The sequence below is a fragment of the Callospermophilus lateralis genome, chromosome 18, assembly GCF_048772815.1.
Source record: "Callospermophilus lateralis isolate mCalLat2 chromosome 18, mCalLat2.hap1, whole genome shotgun sequence".
Lineage (NCBI taxonomy): Eukaryota > Metazoa > Chordata > Mammalia > Rodentia > Sciuridae > Callospermophilus > Callospermophilus lateralis.
In genome coordinates this window covers 6,742,836-6,769,811 of record NC_135322.1, presented here as the reverse complement: position 1 = coordinate 6,769,811, position 26,976 = coordinate 6,742,836, and the positions used below count along the sequence as shown (strand labels likewise).

At 47.5% G+C, this 26,976-nt stretch overlaps 1 protein-coding gene across 1 annotated transcript; it reads right to left on the bottom strand.

The window, feature by feature from the left end:
• Positions 1-10,241: 10,241 nt before the first annotated feature.
• Positions 10,242-26,415, bottom strand: Tsks (testis specific serine kinase substrate). The gene is made up of 11 exons (XM_076839341.2): positions 26,246-26,415; positions 25,399-25,624; positions 15,880-15,975; positions 15,598-15,681; positions 15,244-15,327; positions 14,401-14,681; positions 13,049-13,243; positions 12,434-12,607; positions 11,670-11,805; positions 10,528-10,652; positions 10,242-10,398 (listed from the first exon to the last, which is right to left on the bottom strand). The coding sequence occupies exons 1-11, from the start codon at positions 26,413-26,415 to the stop codon at positions 10,242-10,244; spliced, it is 1,728 nt and encodes a 575-aa protein (XP_076695456.2).
• Positions 26,416-26,976: the final 561 nt, after the last annotated feature.

Sequence of the window (26,976 nt, the reverse complement as noted above, 5' to 3'; positions counted from 1 at the left end):
TCTGGAGATTCCTCTCCTGGCCTTCCCCAGTTTCTAGAGCTGGCACCTTCCTAGGCCCATGGCCCCTCCCTCCATCTTCAAAACTGGATCCAGGGCATCTCTACGCCTTTTTTCCAGGGTCACATCTTTCTCTGACTGACTCCTACCTTCCTCTTTCACTCACAAGGATCCTTGTGTGAAATAAAAAATAAAATGGATTCAGAGTGTAGTTCAGGGGTGTAGCTCAAGATTGAATCCCCAGAACAACAAAACAAAACCTCCGGTGAGCCTCCTGCCTCAGTCTCCCAAGTCGTAGGGATTACGTGCCCCTGTGCCCAGCAGGGACCCACTGTTTGAAGAATCCCTGTTGGGTCCTCCTGGTCTTAAATACTTGGGAGGGTCTGACAGAAAGAGCTCACCACGGACAGTGCCAGCTGCAGGTCTCAGGATGGCCTGTGTTCGGAAGCTCCTTCTCAACCCCCTGCCAGGAGTTCTTTTGGAATGGTGCATGGCCTTGCTTTGGAATCCTGGGGTCTACACTGTGATGCTCCTCTCAGGAAACTCCTTAGCATAAACTCTCCACGTGCTGTATCTGCGGATCCATTGGCAGTTCTAGTCTCACTCGGGTGTGCTGGGTTGCGTGACCCAATTGGCAAAGATGCTTATGTTGAAGTGTACACCTGGTCTGGATGCCACTCAAAGTGGGAAGTCTTCCAAAAATGAGTTGGAGGAGTATTTCTAAGTATAGAATGCACTTGGAGACGTCTGTGCCCAGGCAGGAAGAACAATGCTCCTTGGTGGTGACCTGAGTAGTGACTTTTTTTTGCTACTGGGAGTTGAACCCAGGGCACTCTACCACTGAGCCACATCCCCAGCCCTTTTTCATCTTGGGACAGGGTCTCACTAAGCTGCCCAGGCTGGCCTTCAACAAGGGATCCTTCTGCCTAATTTTTTTTTTTTTTTTTTTTTTTGTAGTTGTAGATGGACAGAATGCCTTTATTTTATTTGTTTATTTTTACGTGGTGCTAAGGATTGAACCCAGAGCCTCACAAATGCAAGGAAAGCGCTCTACCACTGAACCACAGCCCAGCCCCATGAGGTAAAATAATTTTCGACAAGGGTGCAAGGCAGTTCAATGGAGAGGGACAGTCATTTCAATAAATGGCATTGGGAAAACTGGATATCTTTGTGTAAAAGAACAAAACTGGACTCTTACTTTATACCATATATCAAAATTAACTCAAAATGGATCCAATTATGTAAATGTAAGAGTTAAAACTATAAAACTCTTAAAGCAAAACATATGGGAAAAGCTTCATGACATTTGAGTTGGCAAGGATTTCTTTTCATATTATACCAAAAGCACAGGCAACAGAAGAAAAAAGATAAATTAGACCACATCAAAATTTGACACCTCTGTTCATCAAGGGGCATCAGAGTAAAAAGACAATACGACAAGGGGAGAAAAGATCCACAAATTATAGCTCTGGTAATGGGTTAGTATCCAGAATATAAAAAGAACTCCTACAACTTAGCAAAATGCACAACCAGTTAAAAAAATGAACAAGGAACTTTTAGACATTTCTCCAAAGATCTACAACTTGCCGACCAGCACATGAAAAAGTCTTCCACATCATGAATCATTAGGGAAATATAAATCAAAACCCACCTATTAGGGAGACCACTATAAAACCACCAGCAGCAAATCACCAGAAATAACAGGTGTTGGCCAGGACGCAGGGAAAGTGCCAGTCTTGGGCACTGCTGTGGGGATGTCAAATGGTGCAGCCAATGTTGAAAATGTTATTATTATTATTATTATTATTATTATTATTATTTACATGGAGATTGAACCCAGGGGCACTCAAACACTGAGTCACATCCCCAGCCCTTTTTTATGTTTTTTGTTTGGGTACTGGGAATTGAACTCAGGAGCACTTAAACACTGAATCACAATCCCAGTCCCCCCGCCTTTTTTAAAAATATATTTTATTTAGAAATAGGGTCTCGCTAAATTGCTGAGGCTGGGTTTGACCTTGAAGCCTCAGCCTCCTGAAACACTGGGATTACAGGTGTGTGCCATTGCCCGTGCTCTTTTTTGTTGTTGTTGTTTTGAGACAAGGCCTCACTAAGTTGCTGAGGTTGACTTGAGATCCTCCTGCTTCAGCCTCCAGAGCTGCTGGGATTGCAGTCATGTGTCACGGGATCAGCCCCAGTTCTTTTTATTGTTTATTTCGAGACAGGGTCTCACTAAGTTGCTCAGAATCTCACTAAGTTTCTTAGGGCCTTGCTAAATTGCTGAGGTGGGCCTCAATCTTTTTTTTTTTTTTTTTTTTTTAATATTTACCTTTTAGTTGTAGTTGAACACAATACCTTTGTTTTATTTATTTTTATGTGGTGCTGAGGACCGAATCCAGGGCCTTGCATGTGGTAGGCCAGCGCTCTACAGCTGAACCACAACCCCAGCCTGGGCCTCAATCTTGTGATCCTCCTGCCTCAGCCTCTGGAGCTCCTGAGATTATGGAATTATGCCACCTCCCCTGGCAATATTTAATTTCTTGAGGAAAAATTAAATATAGAGTGAGCAGATGATCCAGAAATTCCACATCTGGGTATATACCCTAAAGAATTGAAAGAAGGGGTGAGATAGAATAGAAGGGGCCCTACCCTCACCGAGGTTTGGTTTCCCCCACTGTTCTAAGTCTTCATTAGACACCGTTTTTTTTTTGTTTTTTTTTTTTTTTGGCGGATGGCATCCATCCAGGGCTATAGCCGTGTAGCCTTGCAGGCCTGCTGACCCGGTCAAGTGCAAGTGGGGCGGGGATGGCTGCTGGGCCAGGATCCTAGCTGTCTGGTGCTGGGGGATGCTCTGGACGTCCCTGGTGGCCAGGAGGGGCAGTGGGGGTCCTCCACCAAGGCGAGTGCCTCGCCTCTGCGGCTCAGGCAGCCATAATAGGAGCTCAGCGGGGTGATCCCACCGGGGCTGGCAGCGGGCCCTGAGCCCAGCAGGTGCCGCCTTCCTGTCTGAGGACAGTTGTAGCGACCACCAGCGCCTGCGCTTGCAGTGGCCGGAGGCCTCCCGCCGGCGGACCCGGGCTGTGCACGCCCCCGTGAGATGGCCTCGCGCCTGGTCGGCCACCGTCCTCACCAGAGCCACGCGTCCCTGCAGCCCCTGCCCCCGGCCAGGCTGCTGTCGCCGCTGCCGCCACTGCAGCGGTCACCGCTGTCACAACCGCGGCTGCAGCGGGCCTCTCCCCGGGCGGGGCTTGAGGGGTTTCCCAGGGCCTCCAGGGGGGGCGGTAGTGAGCCCCCAACCCTCCTGGTTTTCTCAAATCCAGTGGGAGTTTATTTTAGGATAATATATGATAAAAGTCTTTACGTTTTATATATTTTAACCAATAACCCAACAATATTTTGAATAATTTCATGTCCTTAGTTGACATATTTGTCAAATACTGTTATATATGAAGTGTTGATTCTATTTCTACTCCTCCTCCAAGACCACACCGATTAGTGTTTCCTTATAATATATTAATATCTTGGCTGTAGATCCTGTTACTACTATTCTATAGAATACGATTCTTTATTCTATAAAAACTTTGATCATGTACAACCAGAGAATGAGAAGTTATTCTCTCTCTCTCTCTCTCTCTCTCTCTCTCTCTATATATATATATATATATATATATATATATATATAAAATGATGAAATACATTCTATTGTCATGTATACCTAATAAGAACAAAAAATTAATTGACAAAAAAAACCTTTGTTTCACTCAACTATTTATTTCATATATATTATTTTATTTATGTATTTTTATGTGGCAATGAAGATCAAACCCAGGGCCTTGAAGAGCTAGGCAAGCACTCTACAGCTGAGCCACAACCCCAGCCCAATTTATTTATTTCTTTAAACCATCTTTAGAATAACTGTGCGAAATCTTTTCAATTTTGATTGAATTTGATTGGTGAGAACCAATACCGACATTTATATTATCTACCCAGGAAAACACTTCATCTTTCAATTTTTTTTTTTTTTTTTTTTTTTTTTTGCTGGTGCTGGGGATTGAACCCAGGGCCTTGTGCATGCGAGGCAAGCATTCTACCAACTGGGCTGTATCCCCAGCCTTCTTCTTTCAATGTATTTAACTCTTTAAAATATACACTTGGGTCTCAGAGGTGCAGAATTGGATCAGTCGTCGGCCTTGGCACATGTTCTTATCATGTATGCCAATTTAATCTCTTGGCTTCAAATTCATTTGCCTATATTGAACTTTGTGAATCTGGGACTCACAACTGTTGAAAACCCCATATCTAACCCAGTGCGGTGACATACCTGTAATCCCAGCAATTCCAGCACCTGGGGCAATGTAACTAAAACAAACAAGCAAACAAAAGGTCTGGAGATTAGCTCAGTGGTAGATCGCCCCTGGGTTTGGGCCCAGCACCACACACCCAAAACATGGGTTTGGGAAATAGTTGCATTGTGAGGTTCAGATACAATGAAGAGCTCTGGCCAAGGAGAAGCGGGATGCTGGTAATGCCCGTGGGCAGTGGCTTCATGGATAAGCCTGTTGTCATCAGTGTTGACTGAAATGAAGTTCCCGCTGAAACAAGTGTCTTGGGGGATCTTATGGCTGCTGCGAATGGCCTTTATGTTGCCAACCAAGGACAAAGGTATGTGGTGACCTCTGAGCACACTCACATGCTTTACCGAAAGAACTCTGCAAGCCAGGTCTTCAAACTCCTAGGTCTAGTCACAGAGAACCAGAGAGCTTTTACAGACGTTCTAAAAAATTTCTTTCTTTCTTTTATTTTTTTGGGTGGGGGTAGTACTGAGGATTGAACTCAGGGGTATTCAACCACTGAGCCACATCCCAGCCCTTTTTTGTATTTTATTTAGAGACAGGGTCTGATTAAGTTCCTGAGGCTGGCTTTGAACTCGAGATCCTCTTGCTTCAGCCTCCCGAGCCACATAAGTGTGCACCACCGTGTCTGGCTAAGAATTTATTTCGTTTTAAACTGGGTGGGGAGGCCCTGAAAATTCAATATGCCAATGTAAGTGAGTGGGTTTCAAAATTACATGCAAAACTGAATTTAAAGCCTTGCCGAGTTGCTAATATAAAAATTTGGGTATTAGTTGCAAGGACTGGGACCCTGACACATACAGCAGGGAGAACCAGTTGAATGCAGATAAATCTGAGAATCTCAGACTTTCTCATCTCAATGTCTTTGCCTCCTACTGTACTCCCCCACCTCTCTTTTTCTGGTACTGGGGATTGAACTCAGGGATGCTTTACCACCTTTTAGCTTAGTTTTGTTTTGTTCTAGTTGTAGATGGACACATACCTTTATTTTATTTATTATTTGTACGTGGTGCTGAAGATCGAACCCAGTACCTCATCTGTGTTAGGCAAGTGCTCTACCACTGAGCCACAACCCCAGCCCACCTTTTAGTTTTTGAGACAGAACCTTGATAAATTGCTAATGCTGGCCTCAAACTTTCAGTTCTCCTGTCTCAGCTTCCAGAGGTGGTGGGATTACAGGAATGATTGCATTGTTTTAAAAATTTGCATTTTGACATGATGAGCATCTCTTCCTATGTTTACTTGTCACCTGTATGTCTTCCTTCTCAAGATGTCTGTTGCACACGAGCTGCTTCTTAAACTGCCAAGATTCTCTAACATTTCTCCCCATTAAGAGAGCAGTCAAGGGCTGAGGTTGTGGCTCAGCGGTAGGTAGAGCGCTCACCTAGCATGTTTGAGGCCCTGGGTTGGATCCTCAGCACCACATAAAAATAAATAAATAAGGGCTGGGGATGTGGCTCAAGTGGTAGCGCACTCGCCTGGCATGCATGCAGCCCGGGTTCAATCCTCAGCACCACATACAAAAAAAAAAAATAATAATAATAATAAAAATAAGATGTTGTATCTGCCGAAAACTAAAAAAAAAAAAAAAATCTCTCTCTCTCTTTCACTCTCTTAAAAAAAAAAATAAGATAAAGGTATTGTGTCCAATTACAAGTAAAAAAATAAATATTTTTAAAAAGAGAGAAAGAGGTCAAGGGCTGGGATTGTTGCTCAGTGGCAGTGCACTTGCCTCACACATGTAAGGCACTGGGTTCAATTCTCAGCACCACATGTATATAAATAAATAAAGGTCCATCGACAACTTAAAAAAAAAGAGAGCAGTCAATGTCCTCTGCACTTGATCTGGTGACTGCTTCAACCAATAAATAAGGTGGAAATGATAATGTGTGTCCTAAACAATAAGTAAATGTATTGCCTTATATAATGAGAAGTCTGGGTGTCATGTAATTCCAAGCATGGTTAAATGTTCTGTCCTGAGTCTATGGAGAGTTTGGATTCTTTTTGTCTTTCTGCTCCGCCATCCTTGGCAGGCTGGCTCTTGTCCTCAGACTGGCCACCTCATGACTTGAATATGGTTGCTGAAGCTCCTGCCATCTGTGCAGACAGATCATATCAGGCAGAAAAGGAGAAACAATTGTTTCTCAAAAACAAAAATGAAAACAAAACAAAACAAACAAACAAACAAAACCCTCTTTTTTAAGAGCAACAGCCAGGTATAATCCCAGCAACTCAGGAGGCTGAAGTGGGAAGATTACAAATTCGAGCCCAGCCTCATCAAATTAGTGACAGCCTGTCTCAAAAATATAAAGGGGTGGGGGTGCAGCTCAGTGGTAGAGCACTTCTGGGGTTTAATCCCTAGTACCAAAAAAAAAGAAGCAAGAAACACTTTTCCCAGAGTTATCCCCTCCCCCATTTCTCTTCAACACATCTCAACCTGACCTGTACAATACGCGAGGCTACCGGCATCCCAGGTGGGGAGAATGAGACCACCACACCTTGGCACACACCAATAATAATTCTCCTCTCAAAATCCTGGAGCTGGGCCACACTGCCTTGAAAAACACCATCACCCACTCTGAACTAAATTGGGGTACCATTAATAAACAGAGATAGAGTAAGGCCATTTGGGCTTCAACTAATGCTATCTACTAAGCTAGTGACCAAGATCACATCATTATATTTCTCAGCACATTAAGAAGTTGCATGACAGGGCTGGGGCTGGGGCTCAGTGGTAGAGTGCTCACTTGGTATGCATAAGGCACTGGGTTCGATCCCCAGCACCACACAAATATAAAATATATTGTATCAATCTAAAACTTTTTTTTAAATTTTTTTTTTAGAGAGAGAGAGAATTTTTTTTTTAATTTTTTAGTTGTAGATGAACACAATATCTTTATTTATTTATTTTTATGTGGTGCTGAGGATTGAACCCAGGGCCTTGCTTGTGCAAGGCAAGCGCTTTACCACTGAGCCACAACTCCAGCCCGAGAGAGAATTTTAATATTTATTTTTTAGTTATCGGCGGACACAACATCTTTGTTTGTATGTGGTGCTGAGGATCAAACCCGGGCCGCACACATGCCAGGCGAGCGCGCTACCGCTTGAGCCACACCCTCAATCTAAAACTTAAAAAATAAATTAAAAAAAAAAAAGAAGTTGCATGATAGACTAAAGTATGCAAAAGCTTGTGAGCTGGACAGAGGTGAGATTGAATTCCAGACCCGCCTTCAACTTGAGATACTTCTGTCTCAGTCTCCTGAGTCACTGGGATTTCAGACCTGTGCCACCACGCCTGGCCAGAAAGACTTCTACTCACCTTTTACTCAAATTACTTGCTAAATTCGCTGCTTTTTCTTTCTTTTTTTTTTTTTTTTTCCCTTGGGGTGGGGGTTGTGGTAGAGGATAATAAGGATTGAACTCAGGGGCACTTGACCACTGAGCCACATCCCCAGTCCTACTTTGTATTTTATTTAGAGACAGGCTCTCACTGAGTTGCTTAGTGCCTTGCTTTTGCTGAGGCTGGCTTTGAACTCAACGATCCTCTTCCTCAGCCTCCTGAGCCGCTGGAATTACAGGCGTGCGCCACTGCACCCAGATTAAATTCACTGATTTTTAAAAATGTATGTTGTTGGATTCCCTAAGATTCTGTATGTACACAATTACCATCTAAGAATAATGATAGTCTTCTTTATTTCCAATATTTATACTTCTTATTACAAATCAGAAGAATAGAGATTGCCTTTGGGGCGGACCTCATTTCCAGGTCCTGGTTGGCAGAAGGCATGAGAGGGATTCAGAGGTGCTGGTATGTCCTAAATCTCGGTAGTGGCTACATAAGAAAGTTCCTCTGATTCATTGAGGTGTATACTTTCAACTTGTGAATTTTTATATTTATAGTATACTTCAATTATAAGTTTAATAATAACATCCTTGTGGTGGTTTCAAATAAATTTAAAGATTGGCATTGTCTTCCAAACATGTTTGTAAATAATTCTTTGTTAAATTTCTGAGTATGATCTGGACTCATGACTCTTTTTTTTTTTTTTGTCGGGGGATAGGAACTGAACCCAAGGGCACTCAACCACTGAGCCACATTCTCAGCCCCCTTTTTTTTTTTTTAATTTTTTGAGATAGAGTCTTGCTAAGTTGGTTAGGGCCTTGCTAAGTTGCTGAGACTGGCTGTGAACTTGAGATTCTCCTGCCTCAGCCTCCTGAGTTGCTGGGATTACAAATATGCACTACCGAACCTGGCTTGTGACTCATTTCCAGTGAATATTAACATGGGGATTTGATGGTATATTTAGGTTATAAAAAGCACTGTGGCTTCCTGCTCATTCTTACACTTCTTGTTTTGGAAAAGTGTGTTAGTCAACTTTCTAATACTGTCACAGAATACCTGAGAAAAACAACTTAAAGGAGGAAAGTTGTGTTTTGATTCATAGCTTCAGAAGTTTCAATTTGGCCTTGTTGATTCTGGGCCTGTGGTGAAGAAGAACATCACAGCAGACACCATTAAACAGGGACGAGAGGGAGGAGGGAAAGAGAGAGAGAAGGGAAATTGCATGGTAAAGGAAGGAGACCCTCATTGTTATACAAAAATTACATATAAGAGGAAGTGAGGGGAAAGGGGAAAAAAAAAAACAAGGGAGAGAAATGAATTACAGTAGATGGTTAGAGAAGATGGGAGTGGAGGGGAGGGGAGGGGAGGGGGGATAGTAGAGGATAGGAAAGGCAGTAGAATACAACAGACACTAGTATGGCAGTATGTAAAAAAGTGGATGTGTAACCGATGTGATTCTGCAATATGTATATGGGGTAAAAATGGGAGTTCATAATCCATTTGAATCAAATGTATGAAATATGATATGTCAAGAGCTTTGTAATGTTTTGAACAACTAATTAAAAAAAAAAAGAACATCACAGCAGAGAGTTTGTGACGGAGCAAAGCTGCTCACCTCAAGGTGACCAGGAAGAGAGAGATGGGGGGTGGGAGGAGGAGAAAGAAGGAATCAGGGACGAGATATGCCCTTCAAGGTCAGGCCCTCAGTGACCTCTTTCCTCCAGGTAGGCCCCACCTCCTAAAGTTTCTACCATCTCCCAAAGTGCCACCAGCTGGGGAGCTAGCCTTCAAACAAGGGCCTTTGGGACATCCCAGATCCAAGCCATAACAGAGATGGTAGTGCTGTGAGAACACAAGTCCTCCAACCAGTACAGATGATTGCAACCCTGGCTGACATTCTCCCTCCCTCCCTCCTTCTCTTTCTTCTTTCTTTCCTTCTCGACAGGGTCTCACCGTATTTCCCAATCCTCCCACCTCAGCTCCTCGGGTAACTGGGATCCCAGGCATACACCACAATGCCCGGCCTGGCTAACATCCTGATGGCAGCCTCACAAGGATCCTGAGTCGCAGCCACCAAGCTAAGCCACCCTTGGATTCCTGACTCCCAGAAATTGTGTGAGATAACATGTGCATACTATCTTAAGCAGCTACAATTATCTAGTAAAAATAAAATTGTTGGCCTGACAGGCTCAAACTGCACTTCTGAACATATGTCTACCCTACCCCCTCCTCCAAGAACGGGCCATTGTAGCACCTCCTTGGGAACCTGGATGTTGGGAACCCAGACACCATGCAGCTAAAGATTCAGTGAATCCTGGTGGGCACAGAGGATGGCACATGGTGTGTGCGCAGCTCACTACCCCTCTTCTTTTTTTTTAATTTTTAGTTGTAGTTGAACAAGATACCTTTATTTTTGGTGCTGAGGATCGATCCCAGGCCTTGCATGTGCTAGGGGAGCACTCTACCACTGAGCCACAACCCCAGCCCCTCACTACCCCTCTTCTTGATGCCAAAAAGGAGACAGAATTCATGCCAGCATGAGAGGCCATTTATTGCTCAGGGGCTGGACCCCCACGTTTTGGGGGAGCCCCCCCACTACTTCCTCCCCCCATTGTCCCCGTGGACCCCTCAAGTGGCAGGTTGCTGAGCTGATCGTGGAGGGAGCACATCTTCAGGTGTAGATAGTCCAGAGTGGCCACCTTCTCCCTGTAAGGGCAGACAGTGGGGAGTCAGCACTGATGTGGCTTGGTGTTGGGGTGTGGGAGTGAAGGGAGGGGTTCAGGCCCTTTCCCCAAAATCTCACGCTCCTCCCATGCCCTCAGCCTCCTTCCTCACTCCGGCTTCATCTTGTCCGTCAGCAGCAGGTTCTTGGCCCGCAAGGCCTCGTCTTGGGCCAGCCGAAGGGTGGAGCTCAGGGCCTCTGCCCTGACGTGTTTGGCCAAGGCCTGGCGCTCCAGCTCCTGGGGAGAGGAGTGTAGGTGCCGCTGGGCTTGCTGTACTGGGCTGGGAGTGGAGGGGGAGCTGGATCGCGGAGGCAAGGGGCAGGGTCCCCTGGGGCCCACATTCCTCCCCGAGGTATCCCATCATGCCTTGAGGCTGAAGCCGACCCTGGAATCCCACAAGGCACTGGTTGCACTAACCCTGCGTCTATTCCTTGATGCATTGGCTTATGTCTCAGCAAGCACTAAGTCACATCTAAGACGTTGTCCCCCAAAGCTCATGAATCATCCTGTATTTGATATGCATGTGCCTTCCACGTCCCAGAACCCCCCGTGTTTCCTTATCCACAAGACCAGAGTCTCTCACAAGAACAGTCCTTAGTGCTCTGGTTCTCTATATCCCACAGTGCACCAAGCCCATGTGCTCCCCTGTACCTGTCCTGTGGCTCTGCCACATCAACATCCCATGCTGCTTATCATCCATGAGGTCAGTGTTCCGTAATACAGTGGGTCTCCATGACCCATAATGCACTAGGACTCAAGTCCCAGCAGATACTGGGCTTCAGACTATTGCCCCAAGAAGAGATGTGGTTCCATTTCCCATGATGCAGTAGCTTATGGTGACCAAAAGTCACTGGGTGCCCTGTCCGGCCTCACTGATCTCTCGCTGATTTCACTGATCATTGATCTCACTGCCTCTCTGAAGGTCTGGCCAGGGAAATCAGGCCAATGTCCCATGAACTTTTAGACTGGTATCTGCCTCCTGGTCCCCCAGTACACCAGATGCAATGTCCCATCATGCCTTGGGCCCAAATCTATAGCCCAGAGTTCCAGAATGATTGGCCTATGACTCAAACCACCAAGCTGCTTGCCCCTCCCCTTATGCATCAGAATTAAGTCCACCCCCAACAACTGCTGCCCACAGCTCAGCCCTTTTCTTCTGGTCACACACCAGCAGTACCCTCGTGCCCAGGACTCCGTGTCCCCTGCCCTGACAGAAAAGTAAAGTGGGGCATGGTAGCCCATGGTCCCTGGTACCAGAATCTTCTTGTGTAGCCTCTGGCAGCTGGGACAAGCAGGAGCCAGGCCCCTCTGCTTCACCTCGTCCACTAGCGGGGTCAGCGCTCGCTCCAGCAGATGCTGCAGGGACTCCGAAGACAACTGCTGCCCCTGGCTGGGGGCGGGAAGGGTGGTCACCAGATGAAAGAGGCCCAGTACCAACTCCATCCTCAGGATGCCCATGCACACCATCCCAGGCTCCACCTGGCCCTGTTTCCATTATGCACCCCATACAACCTTCCACCCACGCACTGGGGACACCCCATGGTGTATCAGGTGTCCTTTGGTTCCTACTACTTAAGGGCATCATCAGTCCTTGGTTTCCAAAAGCCATCAAGAACTCACATTTCCTCTAGTGCACAAGTTAAACCCGATCTCAAGTTGTACAAGGAATTCCCCCTTCCCACAATGAACCCAGTGTGGTAGCCTTTTTTTCCCACCACACACGAGGTCTCACTTTCTGCACCATGCAGGGAGAAACCCTGCTTCCTACCATGTACCACATCCCGACCTTCCCACAATGCACTGGACATACATGATGCTCCAAATGTAGCAAAACGCTATATTTAGCTTGTGGGAAGGGAAGAATGTCGTTCCCATTACTCAGCACGACTAAATGATCCTACAACACACTGTCTCCCACAATGAACACCCCCCTCCCCCTTGCTGATACCCCATCTCCTTCAATGCGCTATCCTCCCTGGGACTCAGAATGCACCAGGAAGCTGGCCCCACCCCCATACCTGGCACAGCGGGCACAGGAACCTTGCGTGGATCGATCCAGGCTCATGGAGTGGTCAGGTCCTCTTCGGGGGTTCTGCAATTGCCGCCCCAACTCCTCCAGAATCGGTTTCACTGGGCCAAGCCCCTCCAATTCGCTCCTCAGTGAAGCCACAGACACAGCTGACCGCTCCACCCTGAGCATGAGTGTAACCATTGCTGTGTGGTAGACTTCGCCCACCATTGGTCCAGCACCTGAGTCTCCATCAAGTCTCAATACTCTGCCCTGCCCACCCCTCTTGCTCTGTTGGCTCCTCCTTTTGTATTTTAACATCTGGACTGCCTTCGCCCTGTTTCTAGATGACTTTCCCTGATCCCTGGTGTCCACTCTTTATCTCTTTAGGGCTTGGAACACATCCCTTCTCTAATTGGCTCCATCCCTTGTTCTTTAATATGCACACACCTCTTCCTGCTATCTAATTGGCGCTTCCCAACGTCAGTATAAGATCCGGAACGCTCAGGCCTCTGCTGATTGGTCCACCCTTTTTTTCCCTCAAGACTCCGCCCCCGCGATGGCTTCGCCCCACCCCTTTGTGGCGGACACCAGCCCCATCCCAAGCACCCGCCCCAGCCCTCACATGGTGCACAGCTCGTCGGCCCGACCGCGAAGTTCCTGCAAGCCTCGGGCGGTCTGAGCTTGCTCGCGTTGCGCCCGCTCCCACTGGCCCAGGAAGCCATCGAGCCTGCCGCCCAGGCCCCCTAGCAGCCGCAGGGCCTCCTGCACAGCCCCCTCCTCCTGATGCCACCGTGCGGTCAGCGAGGATACCTCCCTCCTAGAGGGAAAGAGGGATAGAATAGCGGGGGATTAGGTTTGGTCACGCTGCGCTATACCCACCCGGAGCTCCAGACCCAGCCGGTCCCCAAATTATCTTGTGCCTCTGGTCATGTCCTCCAGAATTCTGCCTTGTCAGTTAGCCTGGGCCTTCCCTGTCAGGTCCCCGTCTCCACCACTGCGCCTACAGACGCCATCTCTCCAGGACACCTCTCCCCTCTATCCTGCCCACTCAGATTGGTCACTAGGCCCGGCTTCCCTGAAGCTCCGCCAACCTCGATTTCACTGGAGGTAGACCTACCAACCCTGGCTCAAAAATTAGTTCTTTGCGTGAAGAGAGCGTCTACAGAATGGAAGAAAATCTTTACCACACGCACCTCAGATAGAACACTAATCTCCAGGATATATAAAGAACTCAAAAAACTTAACACCAAAAAACAACCCAATAAATAAATGGGCTAAGGAACTGAAGAGACACTTTGCAAAAGAAGAAATACAACTGATCAACAAACATGGAAAAAAAATGTTCATCATCTCTAGCAGTTAGAGAAAGGCAAATCAAAACTACTCTAAGAGCCAGGGGTAGTGGTGCACGTGTGTAATCCCAGCAACTAGGGAGGCTGAGACAGGAGGATTGCGAGTTCAAAGTCAGCCTCAGCAAAAGCGAGGCACTAAGCAACTCAATGAGACCCTGTCTTTAGATAAAATTCAAGATAGGGCTGGAGATGTGGCTCAGTGGTTGAGTGCCCCTCAATCCCTGGTACCAAACAACCCTAAGACTTCATTTCACTCCAGTCAGAATGGCAATTATGAAGAATACAAGAGGGCTGGGGTGTGGCTCATTGGCAGAGTGCTTGTCTAGCATGTGTGAGGCACTGGGTTCTATTCTCAGCACTGCATGTAAATAAATAAAATAAAGATCCATCAACAACTAAAACAAAAATTTTAAAAAAAATACAAGCAATAATAAGTGTTGGTGAGGATGTAGGGAAAAAGACACGCTCATACACTGCTGGTGGGACTGCAAATTGGTGCAGCCAATATGGAAAGCAGTATGGAGAGTCCTCAGAAAACTTGGAATGGAACCACCCACAACACTTAGGCCCCGCCCCCAAGATATTTGACCACCTAGAGGTGACATCCCTAGGCCCCGCCCACCTCAACTCCTCAAGACCAGCGGAGACCTTCTGCAGCTCCTGATCGCTCCCATAGGGGCTCTCCCCTGACCGGGGTGCGGTTCCCCAGCCCACCAGGCCGCGCAGCCGAGGGGGTTCTTCGGGACTCCCTGGTGGGCCGGAGCAGCTCTGGTTGGGAGCAACAGAGCCCAGGCCGTGTCGGGAGAAGCCGGCCTCCAGCTTCTGCTCCAGCTCCTGTAGCTCGGCCTCCTGCCTCCGCGGCGTCTCATCCTGCAATTGCTGCTGCAGGTATCTCAGCTTCTCCTGGACCCGGAGAGAGAGTGTACAACCCTTCTCCTCCCGAAACCAACTCCACCCCCAAATCTGCCCCAGTAATCGGAGATTGGAAAGTAAATGGCCCCGGAGAGAATATTAGGAAGTACCACGTGAAGTGGGAGGGAATGTGCCATTCGAACTTCACGGGAATCCAATTCGGAAATTCCCCTGTCTGCCTCCGCGACTCCATCCAGCCCTCCCCTCCACCCCAACTCCAGTCCTCTTAGGTGTCAAAGACCAGTCCCTGCCCCTCAGGAAGAACGATGGCAACTTTTTCAGCATTTCGTTGGAAAATGAGCGAGCATGTGAGCAGGACCAGCCTTCTCAGTCCAAGTCCAGCTCAGGTCTCTCTCTCTGGGACTGGAGTCCCCATTCTGGGCATGGAAGCCTCCTTCGGATCCTCCTTATTAGTAGATTCTAAGTGTGACCGTGAAAGCAGGGGCAGTGTCATCGTGATGGTGGCAGCGGGGCAGGAAGTCCCACCTGCGATGCCTCCCAAGTCCCTCAGGTGTCCAACCTCCTCCTCCCACAAATCTCCAGACCGCCTTACCTCCAGTAGGGCAGAGTTCTGCTTCAAGACGTTGGTTTTGATTTCAGCATCTTCCACCGACCGGGTCACCTTCCGGCAGTTCTCCTGGGTCAGGACACCAGGGCGGGGGCCCTGCCTTCCCATTCCAGTTCCGCTCCCTACCCTTAGGCTGGCTATTTCCCAGCAGGCTCCACCCCGCAGGCAGAACCCCACTTACTAGTCGTGGTCCCTTGACCAAAGGAATGGCTTCTGGCCTCGCCAGAACTGCGCTGTGCTGCTCCTCCGCCTCCTCCCATCTCTCTCGCGTCTAGGACTCCATTCCTTCCCTCTTCCTCCCACCCACTTCTCACCCGACTCCCGCCCCCAGTGGCTCACCTTGAGTTGACTACAGTACCCTTCCAACTCTTCAGCCTCTTGCCGCCTTCTCTCTAGATTCTCGCTCAGCACCGAACACTCACTCTGGAGCCGAAAGAGAGGAGGATTACCGAGGTCAACGGGGACAGCCCACGGAAGGGGGATCTGGGGTTAGGAATGTCCCTTTCCTTCCTGAGTCTCGAGTTCCCAACTGGGCTAGGAATGCATGGAGTACAGGCTTGTCTAAGGAGCAATCCGCCCTGGAGGAAGACGAGGTCTGGGGAGAAGAGGCGGTTCTCGTACCTGCAGGGTCTGCACGTGCTGATTAACCCGGGTAGTCTTTTCCTTCAAACTGGTGATGGAGTCTTTGGCCCGGACCAATCCACTGTTGACCCCGCTCTAGGGAAGAATGGGAGACAGTGGTTAGTGGGTGTGTGGAGGCTCTCTTTGCACCCTGATTTTGCACCTCTTGATTCTTGGAGCACCTGTTTGGTAAACCCAAGGGAGAGCTAATTTTCTTCATGGTGGACTGGGAGAAGAATGAGTAGAATCCAAGAGGGACTGAGGGGCAAGGGTAGGGTGCTCAGACAGGTAGGGGAAGGAGGATGGTCTCAACAAACACTTTCCTGTGTGTGTGTGTGTGTGTGTGTGTGTGTGCGAGAGAGAGAGAGAGAGAGAGAGAGAGAGAGAGAGAGAGAGAGAGAGAGAGAACTGGGGACTGACTCCCCAACCCTTTCTGTAAATTTATTTTGAGATAGGGTCTCACTAAGTTGCCAGGGGTGGCCTCAAACTTAATGATCCTCTGCCTCAGTCCCCCAAATAGCTGGAATGACAGGCAGGCAGGACTTCACCAGGAAAAACATACTGTTAAACACATGCTCTGACTTCCTCTCCCAGCACTTTTCAGATCATGAGCACATTCTCCACCAGGCCAAGCATTTACAACGTCTTTCATTCTTCACAATCACACTGTGTGAGGTTCTACAGCCCCATTTGCAAGGGGTCTTAGAAGGGTGACATTCCTGTTCTCCCAGCTACACAACACATTAGGTGACCTTGTCAGAATTTAAACTCAGAAACTTTGTTTTAAACCATGACACCATGTGGCTTCTGATCATCATTTCTTGATTTTTAAAAAAATATTTATTTTTTAGTTGTAGTTGGACACAATACCTTTATTTATTTTTATGTGGTGCTGAGGATCGAACCCAGGGCCTCGCAAGTGCTAGGAGAGCGCTCTACCGCTGAGTCACAACCCCAGCCCCATCATTTCTCAATTTTTGAAAAAATTTTTGGTCCTTGGGATTGAACCCAGAGGTGCTCTACCACTAAGTGACATCCCCAATCCTTTTTATTTTGGGGAGAGGGGTACTATGAATTGAACCCAAGGATGTTTGACCACTGAATCACACCCCCAGCCCTTTTTTAATTTTTTATGAGACAGAATCTCACTGAGTTGCTGAGGCTGGCTTTGTTGTTTTTTTTTTTTTTTTTTAAGAGAGAGAGAGAGAGAGAGAGAGAGAGAGAGAATTTAATTTTTGTTTTCTTAGTTTTCAGCGGACACAACATCTTGTTTGTACATGGTGCTGAGGATGGAACCTGGGCCGCACGCTTCTACTGCTTGAGCCACATCCCCAGCCCGAGGCTGGCTTTGAATTTGTGATTCTCCTGCCTCAGCCTCCTGAGTAGGTGGGATTATAGACACATGCCATCGATATTTTATACCACCATAAAATGCTTTGTGACTTCTGCCAAACTATGGTTCCAAGAAGGAGGCAAGTGGCAGGCTCTATTCTTCCCATTTCCACTGCCACAGAAGCTTTAGTGTCACACAGAATTGCCAGAGACTACATTTCCCAGGCTCCCTTGCAGCTAGGTATGGTCAGTTCCATGGGGCTAAGTTCTGGCCCATGGAACTTGGATGAAAATAGGTAGTCAATTTCAGAATTATGCCTTCAAAAGAAAAGGGGTAAAAACTTCTTTCTCTCTGCCCACTGTCTGGAATGCAAAGTTGACAGCTATCTTGGACCAGCAGATGGAGACCAGTGTCAGGAGCTTCCATGGATGAACATGCCTTCAAGTCCTGATGCCCCGAGGATCTGACCAATTACTACATTTCACAGTGTCTTGGGTGTTGACCCAGCTCGGACAGCAAGGTGTGGCTCCAGGAGTAGGTGTCACCCGCGGGGGGGGGGGGGGGGGTGTTGAGCTACACTCACCTGTTCTGTTGTAATCCTACCCCTTTGCCCTTTTTGGGATAGGATGTTCCATGAAACCTCCCCTTGTGTGTTCCCTAGATAAGAATACAGAATTCCGGTGGCTGTCTTTCTTTCCATGGGCCCTTAAGCTCATAAAGCCGTCTCTGGAATATTGAAAAGGTACTTCTGTGTGTTTTTGTTCTTTCTCTGTCGTTTTCTTGAGTTACTGAAATAGTCAGATTTTGTGAACCCAGCATTAGGTGGCCAGCTAAGATAGATGCTGACAGCCAGACCTGAATTCTCAACACTGTGAGGTTGTCCATTCAAGTCCAACACCTGTGAAAACTTTTACAGGTCAGAGGGCTTCTTCTGTCTTGTGCAAACTGTAATTTTGTGTCTGTTTGTCACAACAGTGAAATCTGTAACTAATCACAGCTATTTATTTATTTATTCAAGGTACTAGTGATTCAACCCAGGGGCAATCTACCATGAGTTATATACTTAGCTCTTTTTATTTTGAAACAGGATCTTACTAAGTTGTTTAGGGCCTAAGTTGCTGAGGCTGGCCTTGAACTTGGGATCCTCCTGTCTCAGCCATCATGCCCAGCTATAGTTTATATTATTATTTTTTGGGGGGAGGGGGCAGCTACCAGATATTGAACTCAGGGGCACTCAACCACTGAGCCACATCCTCAGCCTTATTTTTTATTTTATAGAGATAGGGTCTCACTGAGTTGCTTAGTGCCTCACTTTTGCTGAGGATGGCTTTGAACTCTCAATCCTCCTACCTCAGCCTCCCAAGAATTAGTTCAGAAGTCTCTTAAAAAAAAAAAAAAAAAAAAAAAGCACCTCTCTAGGATGGGGTGTTGCTCAGTGGTGAGTGCTTGCCTGACATCTGTGAGGGTTTGAGTTTAGTCCTCAGAAACACACACACACACACACACACCCCAAATTAATTAAATAACATTTAAATTTAAAAAGGCAACTACAATGAGCATTAACAAAATAAACCCTCAGGAGTCGAAAAAATCTATTTCCAGAGCTGCCACATCATGATACTTGAAATGTCCAGCTGTTAATAGAAAAATCATGATTTATGCAAAGAAAAACAAGCAACTATGGCCCATCCATTGGGTTGGTGCTGGAGGAGAAAGCAATCAGTAGAATCTGTTCCTGAGGAAGCTTGGATTTGGATTTACAATTGAAGACTGTAAATCAACTATTTGAAGTATTTTCAAAGTACTAGAGGAAACCATATCAAAAAACACTAAAGGAAAATATGAGAATGATCTCTCACTAAATACAGCTTATTACTAAAGAGATACAAACTATAAAGAGGAGCCAAGTAGAAGTCAGGCATTGTGGTGCACACCTGTAATCCCTGTGACTCTGGAGGCTGAGGAGGAGGATTGCAAGTTAAAGGCCAGCCTCAGCAACTTCTCAAAATCCTGTCTCAAAGTAAAATAAAAAGGTCTGGGAGTGTGGCCCAGTGGTGGAGGATTTGCCTAGCATGTGTGAGACCCTGTGTTTGATTATCAGCACCACATGTAAATAAATAAAATAAAGGTTCATCAACAACTAAAAAAATATTTAAAAAAAAGAGAGAGATGCACAAATTTTGAATTGGGAGGAAACAAGAAGAGAACGTGCCAAGTGATCCAGCTTATAAGGAGGAAAATCATACACACCCACCCCCACCTCACCCCCACACACATGTATATATTCATATTCATTTTTTGGGCTGGGTACTAGGGATTGAATTAAACCCAAGAGCTTTACCATTGAGCCACATTCCCAGTCCAATTTATTTTTTATTTTGAGACAGGGTCTTGCTAAATTGCCTAGGGCCTTGCTCTGATGCTGAGGCTGGCTTGTGATCCTCCTGTCTCAGCCTCCTGAACACATTCATTACAGATGTGCACCACTATACCCAGCAATAAATACAGTGACATAATTATACAACCTCCCCCTTCCCAGATGAAAGAAACCAATTATAGATTCCAGGGATGAAAAGCACAATAAGTGAAGTGAGAAATTCAATTCACAAGAGGGAGCTCAGTAGCAGGTTTGTGTATCCAGAAGAATGAATCAACAAACTTGAACGTAGTTCACTGAGATGATCCAGTCTAGCATGGTGGCACATGCCTTAATCCCAGTGGCTCAGGAGGCTGAGACAGGAGAATTGCGAGTTCAAAGCCAGCTTCCGCAATGGCGAGGCCCTCAGCAGCTCAGTGAGACCCTGTCTTTAAACAAATTCCAAAATAGGGCTGGGGATGTGGGGCTCAGTGGTTGAGTGCCCCTGAGTTCAATCCCTGGTACCAAAAAACAAACAAACAAAAAAGATCTAATCTGAGGAATATTAAAAGAATGAGGAAAACTGAACAGAGGCCAAGACACTATGGGTCAGGGAGTCCCCAAAAGGAGAAGAAAGGATAGAAAGAGTAGAGAAACAATAGCTGAAAACTTCCCCAATTATTCAACACATCCAGGAAGCCAACGAACCCTTAATAGTGCAAACCAAAGGAACAGTGCCTAGATACATCATAAACAAACTTCTGAAAGACAACATTAAGCTGGGTGTGGTGGCACATGGCTGTAATCCCAGAGGCTCAGGAGGCCAGGGCAGGAGGATAGCAAGTTTGAGGCCAGGCACAGCAACTTAGTGAGGCGCTAAGCAACTTGGCAAGATCCTGTCTCAAAATATAAAAATAAAAAGGGCTGGGGATGTGGCTCAGTAATAAAGCACCCCTGGTTAAACACCCAGTGCCCCCCATAAAAAAAAAAGTTTGGGATGAAGAAAAATGAAAATATGACATACTAAAACTTAAGGAATGAATAAAGAGCAATGCTCTAAGGAAAATTTATAGTTGGAAATGCATTTTTTAAAAAAGTTTATTGAGGAGCTGTGGTTGTGGCTCAGTGGTGGAGTGCTTGCCTAGCATGTGGGAGGCACTGGGTTCAATTCTCAGCACCACATATGAATAAATAAAATAAAGGTCCATTGACAACTAAAAATATATAAATTTTTAATATTTCTTTTTTAGTGTTAGGTGACACAATATCTTTATTTTACATTTATGTGGTGCTGAGGATCGAATCCAGTGCCTCTGCATGCTAGGTGAGCACTCTACGACTGAGTAACAAAAAGATTACTATGAATAATTGCATGCCAACTAGATAACAAAAAAAAAAAAAAAATAGAAAAATGCCTAGAAGCACACAAACTACCAAAACTGACACCAGAAGAACTAGGAAATACAAATAGACTCATAAGTAAGGAGATTTAGTAACAAAAATAATTTTAAAACTTCCAAAGAAGAAAAATTCAAGACCAGATGGCTTCACTGGTGAATTCTGCCAATCTTTTTAAGAAATGACAACAATCCATCTCAAATTTGCTGGTCATGGTGGCACATGGTGGCAATTCCTAACTCATTCTATAAGGCCAGTACTTTCTCAAAGACATCACAAAAGAAGTTCACAGACTAGTATTTTTTATTAATATATCTGGGATAATCCTCAACAAAATACTGGAACTTATTCCGGCAATATACACCGTGACCAAGTGGGAGTTATCCTATGAAAATCAACATATTGCCAGGGGAGTGACACAGGCCTGTGATCCCAGGGGCTCAGAAGGCTGAGACCCGAGGGCCATGAGTTCAAAGCCAGCCTCAGAAACAGCGAGGTGCTAAGGAGCTCAGTGAGACCTGTCTCTAAATAAAATACAAAATAGGGCTGGCGGTGTGGCCCAGTGGCCCTGAGTTCAATTCCCAGTATGAAAAAAAAAAAAAAAAAAAAACGGCTGGAGTGTGTCTGGGTCACTGGATTCAATCCCTGGTAATTAAAACATGAATGATCAAATGATTGATGTATCCATGGAGAAAAAGCATTTGATGAAATCCAACACACTTTCATTAGGAAAAATCCCAACAAACTAAGAATGGCAGAGAACTTCTTCACGTTGATGAAAGGAATATGAATAGACTCCTTCATAAGTAAAGAGATTTAGTAATAAAGATAATTTTAAAACTTCCAAAGAAGAATGTTTTGAGGATTCTACAAAACCTCACAAAATACGGTGGTTTAAAGTATGATTGTAAACTCTCTGACATTCCTTTGGAGTCTTAGTCCCCTCACTTGAATGTGCTGGACTAGGTGACTGGGGTCACGTAAGTCAAGTCAAGCAAAAGTGGTGAAGTAGGGCTGGGGATATAGCTCAGTTGGTAGAGCGCTTGCCTTGCATGCCCAAGGCCATGGGTTCAATCCCCAACACCCCCCCCACACACACACACACATACACATAAAGTGGTGAAGTATAACTTAAAAGAAATGATGAGTTCATAAGAGGAACTGTGGATCCTGCTTGCTGTCTCTTGCTTGGAGAAATCACAGCTGGCATGTCAGAAACAGCCACTATGGAGAAACCAATGTACTGAGGAAGTGAGGCCTCCACCCAAAAGGCAGGAAGGAACTGAAACCTCCCCAAGGGCCATGGGAGGCACCATCTCTCCAGCCTCAATCAAACCTTCAGATGATTCTAGCCTGGGCCAAAATCTTAATTGTAACCTCAACACACCCCTTGGCTGGAACTTCTCAGCTAAACCACTCCAGGTGTGCTGTTTTATGTTTGGGGGGTATTTGTCTCACAGCAGTAGCTAACCAATACAGAGCGTCTTTCGAAACTGAAGACTCAGAACATTCCTGTGGGTAACTGTTCTGGCAACCTAGGGGACAGGTTCTAGTTCAACTAATTTCTGCCGCTCACTGGCTGTACAACCTCAGAGAGGGGACTTTACCTCCCTGTGCTTCTGTTTCCCAACCTGTAAAACGGAGATGTGACTAACAGCTACTTTTGCAGAATTGCTCCTGCGATGAAGGTGGGCTGGTCTGAAAGGCCCTTGTCAATACTTCTGCAGCTGTAGACCCTGGATGTGGGGTGCAGCTCTGCTGGCAGAGGGAGGGGAGTGGGGAAGGCCGATCCCACCTGCTCGGCTGAGAAGCACAGAGTATGTTGGGGAGCGAGAGTCCTGGGGACAAGTTCCTCCTTGGCCACCCATGCGCTGTCCGACTCTCAGCTCTGCAGTTCTGTTAACCTTTCCCATAAAATGGGAATAATGACAGCTTGATGGCATCGGGGCCAATGACTCAATAGATTGGTAGCCAAGCACAGTGACCAGTGTTGGCCCTTAACAATGACAATGGACAGGACCTATAGCAAGGGGCCTTGATGACGTGGACCCTCACAGTGGCCACAGGAAAATATGCAGATTGCAAAACAGACCCTGAGCAGAGGTCCAAAGATCTACCCTGTCAGTCTTTGCCACTGATTAATCCTGAACTTCCAAACAGCAACCTGCAGCCCCTGAGGGGGTGTAGCCAAGGTGAGAGTCATCCTTCCAGTTTTACCTGTGTCCCTCCGGCCTGGGACTCCTCCTCTCTCAGCCAGCATCTCCATGGCTCCTGGCTCCCAGGGCCCCTCTCTGGGTCTCTGTCCCCCTCTCACCCTCCTCCCCACCTTCTCCAGCTTTCTCTCTTGATGCAGCTCAGACCTGGGCAGGGGGCCAGTGTCTGCTCTTGTCCCCCTTCTCTCTCCCTTGCCCCTACCCGCAACCCCAGGCGGCTGTCTTTACTGTTTCCATTTTGAGAGGAGGAACCTACTGGTGCTCCCTCAGCCTCAGAAGCTCACCACGCCTCAGGCCTTGATCTGGCTGCCCAGGGCTTTTTCTCAGGCGTCACCAGCCACAGGGGGACATGACTCAGAATAGCTCTGGTGGGAGGCAGACAGCTGCAGTGCTGTGGAGAGAGGCTCCTGAGGCAGGAGGGAGAACTGCTCCTACGGGGAGGAGAAGTCTCCCGAGGGCATCTCTTTGTTCTCCTTCCCTGCACCCTTGCCTGGACTCCTCCCTGGCCTCCCTACCTTCCCTCCAAAGGCCACAGAGGAGACTCAGGAAAGGAGAGGATTCCAGTTTAGCCTCGTGCCCAGCCCAGCCGCCTTCTCCCATGATCCCACATGGCTCCCCATCATCTGTGTGGCCAGTGCCCTCCCTGCTGTCCGTCTAGCTTGTCTCTCTGACATGCTACACTCCGGCCTGGGATCTGCTCTGCTCTTTTTTTTCCCTCTTCCTTCCTTTCTTGTGTGTGTGTGGGGTGTGTGTGTGTGTGTGTGTGTGTGCGTGCATGCACACACACACACTTGGGCACACACATGTGGGGGCTGGGAATTGAGCCCAGGGCCTCAAGTGTGCTAGATAAGCTCTCTTCCGCTGAGCCACATCCCTAGCCCATCTCTTTTCCTTTTCCTTATTTATTTACTTACTTATTTTTTGTTCCTTCTGGTCCTGCAGGTGGAACCCAGGGGCACTTTACCACTGAGCTACTACATACATCCCGAGCTCTTTTTATTTTTAATTTTGAGACAGGGCTTTGCTAAATTGTCCAGGCTGGCCTCAAACTTGCCTTGTCCCTGTCTCAGCTTCCTAAGGAGGCATTGGACTTGTAGGCATGCACCACCACACCTGACTCAGCGAGCACATCTTGGGCATTTAAGAAATATTTGTTGTTGGGGCTGGGGATATGGCTCAAGTGGTAGTGCGCTCGCCTGGCATGCGTGTGTCCCGGGTTCGATCCTCAGCACCACATACAAACAAAGATGTTGTGTCCTCCGATAACTTAAAATAAATAAATAAATATTAAAATGCTCTGTCTCTCTCTCTCTGTCTCTCTTTAAAAAAAATAAGTATACTAAAGTATATTTCAACACCTAGTAATCCACTAATAGAGATGCATTTAAAAAAAAAAAAAAAGAAAGAAATATTTGTTGAAAGAACAAATGCAGGGGCTGGGGATGTGGCTCAGGCGGTAGCGCGCTCGCCTTGCATGCATGCGGCCCGGGTTCGATCCTCAGCACCACATACAGACAAGGATGTTGTGCCTGCCGAAAAACTAAAAAAAAAAAAAAAAAAAAAAAAAAAAGAACAAATGCAGCATCTCCATCTTACAGATGAGGAAATGTCAGCTCCCAGAACTAGAAAGTGCTCCAGTAAATGCGAGCAATAACCATGATCATGATCCTGTTATGTAAATGCAATTCTTAGTGTCTGTTTGGAGCCAGACAAGCCTGGCCCAGGAATGGGGTAGAGGGAGGCAGAGTTCAAGGTCTAAGTAGTAGCTCTCCATGCTCCTGTCCGGAATTCCCTAATTACCCTCAACTTGCTCACCTCTCCGTTTTGACCCAGTTCTTAGGCCCTAACCCTGTCCGAGAACTTCTACTCAACTCTGCGCGGCCTCCTCCTGGATGCTTTCCCTGAGACCTCCAGCCTAGGTTGGGGGTTCCTTCGCTGGGATCCCCTCCATTACAGAATACATCACCCTGGTCTGGGTCTGTCCCCCCACACCCAGCTGGAAGCTCTCTAAGGGCAGGGTCTGGTGTGATCCTTAGCTATGACTCCAGCCTCACTTGGGACATTGCAAAGTGACCCAATGCATTAAAGACCACACCCAGATTCATGCTGGCTGTCGAAGGAGGAGGCAGTGGCTCCACACCAAGAACACCTCTCCCCCTCCTCAGCATTTCCTGCCACCAGGGCCAGGACACTGGTGTGCCCCTGCCAGAGTCCCTCACCAGAAGTTCCGTGATGTCCGGGTCATCTGGAGCCCAAGGTGTGGTGGGGGAGGCAGGGGGCCCGGGCAGTGCCAGTGGACCGCTGTCTTCCGTGGTCGAGTCTGTCCCCGAGGAGTCGGTGGGCTCCACCGCGGCCAGGTTGAGCAATGACACATTGGTGCAGGCCGAGGACCGTTTGAGGTTCAGGCACCAGTGCATCGGCTCATGGGACATCCGGGGTTCCACCCTGGGGAGGAGCAGCAGGCAAGGGGTGGCTGAGGATGCGCCCCAGGGGCCACTAGCCTGCCTGCCACCTGCAGGGCCCCTTCACCCTCCACTCCCTTCTCCGCCCTCTGCCTTCATCCATCCCTTGCCGCCGCCTGTTTTCTTTCCTCTTCGCCCTCACCACCTGCTTTCTTCAGACCCTTCCCTAGACTCTTCTCTTGACTCTTCCCTCCCTCCCATGCCAGTCCAATACTTTTTTTTCCCTGCTACTGGGAATGGAATGCAGGGGTGCTTTACCACATCCTCAGCTCTTTTTTTTTTTTTTTTTTTTTTTTTTTGGGACAAGGTCTCCCTAAGTTGCTTAGGGCTTTGCTAAATTGCTGACGCTGGCCTTGAATTTTGTGATTCTCCTTCCTTAGCCTCCCCGAGTCCCTGGGATGACAGGATTACTGCCACCACCAGCTCAGCCCACTATGTCTTGCTCTCTGCCTCCCTCTGTCTCCTTCTTTCCCTCCTGCCTGTCCCCCCAACCCTCTCCTCTTCTCCTCTGCCCCCTCCTCTCTAGCACCCGCAGTGGGACTTGTGCCATGTTGGAGGCAGTGCCGGCACTAGGATCATGCACAATAGGGTGCGACAAACCCACCCGTGGAACGACACGGCTTTCTTTTTCTTCGTGATCCCCTTGGCTGGGTTGGTCACTCCCCCGGGAGCCTCTGGGACCAGCTGGGATCGGCTCTCGACACCTGCAGGGGGGTCTCCGGCCTCATGGATCTCTTTGGACTGCCAGATCGTCTTCACAACCACACTCGCCATGGCATTGGAGGCCTGCTCCCAGGGGGAGACTCACCACCTACTCTGACCACTGGCCCTCAGAGTCCCCTGTCCCCTCGGCCTGCCTCACAAAGGACTCAACCACTGGGCCCCAGTGGGGGGCAGGGAGTATGGAGAGCTGCATCCCCAAGGCATCCCCTAGGAGGTCACAGTGGACTCTTCTGGTCCAGGATTCTAGATCTACAGCAGATGGCATTCCTCAACCCGGTCCAGAATGCTGCCTGTTAAGAAAGGATCTCTGCAAACGCTGAACCGCAGTCATGACACGCATGTCGAAGTGTCTGGGGTTGCGTCAGCTTCCTGAGACTGCAGGAACACAGCGCCAGGCCCAGTGCCTTAAAGCACAGATGTTTACCAGGTCTAGAGGCCAGAAGTCCAAGACCAAGTGTGGGTAGGATGGTTCCCTCTGAGGACTGTGGGCATCAGCTCCAGGCCTCTCTCCTCTCCTAGCTTCTGATGGCTTTAGTCACTCCCTGGCTTGCAGACAGACATCTTCTCCCCATATCCTCACGTGACCGTCTCTCTGCCTGTCCATGTCCAAAT

What these genes read in the sequence shown, in the direction of transcription:
- Tsks (XM_076839341.2), bottom strand. Translation starts at nt 26,415, where the DNA reads ATGGCGAGTGTGGTTGTGAAGACGATCTGGCAGTCCAAAGAGATCCAT. An exon ending in AGAACTCTGCCCTACTGGAG is followed by an intron (nt 14,682 to 15,243) that starts GTAAGGCGGTCT and finishes CTCCGGGTCCAG; the next exon opens with GAGAAGCTGAGATACCTGCA. An exon ending in GCCGACGAGCTGTGCACCAT is followed by an intron (nt 12,608 to 13,048) that starts GTGAGGGCTGGG and finishes ACTCATGCTCAG; the next exon opens with GGTGGAGCGGTCAGCTGTGT.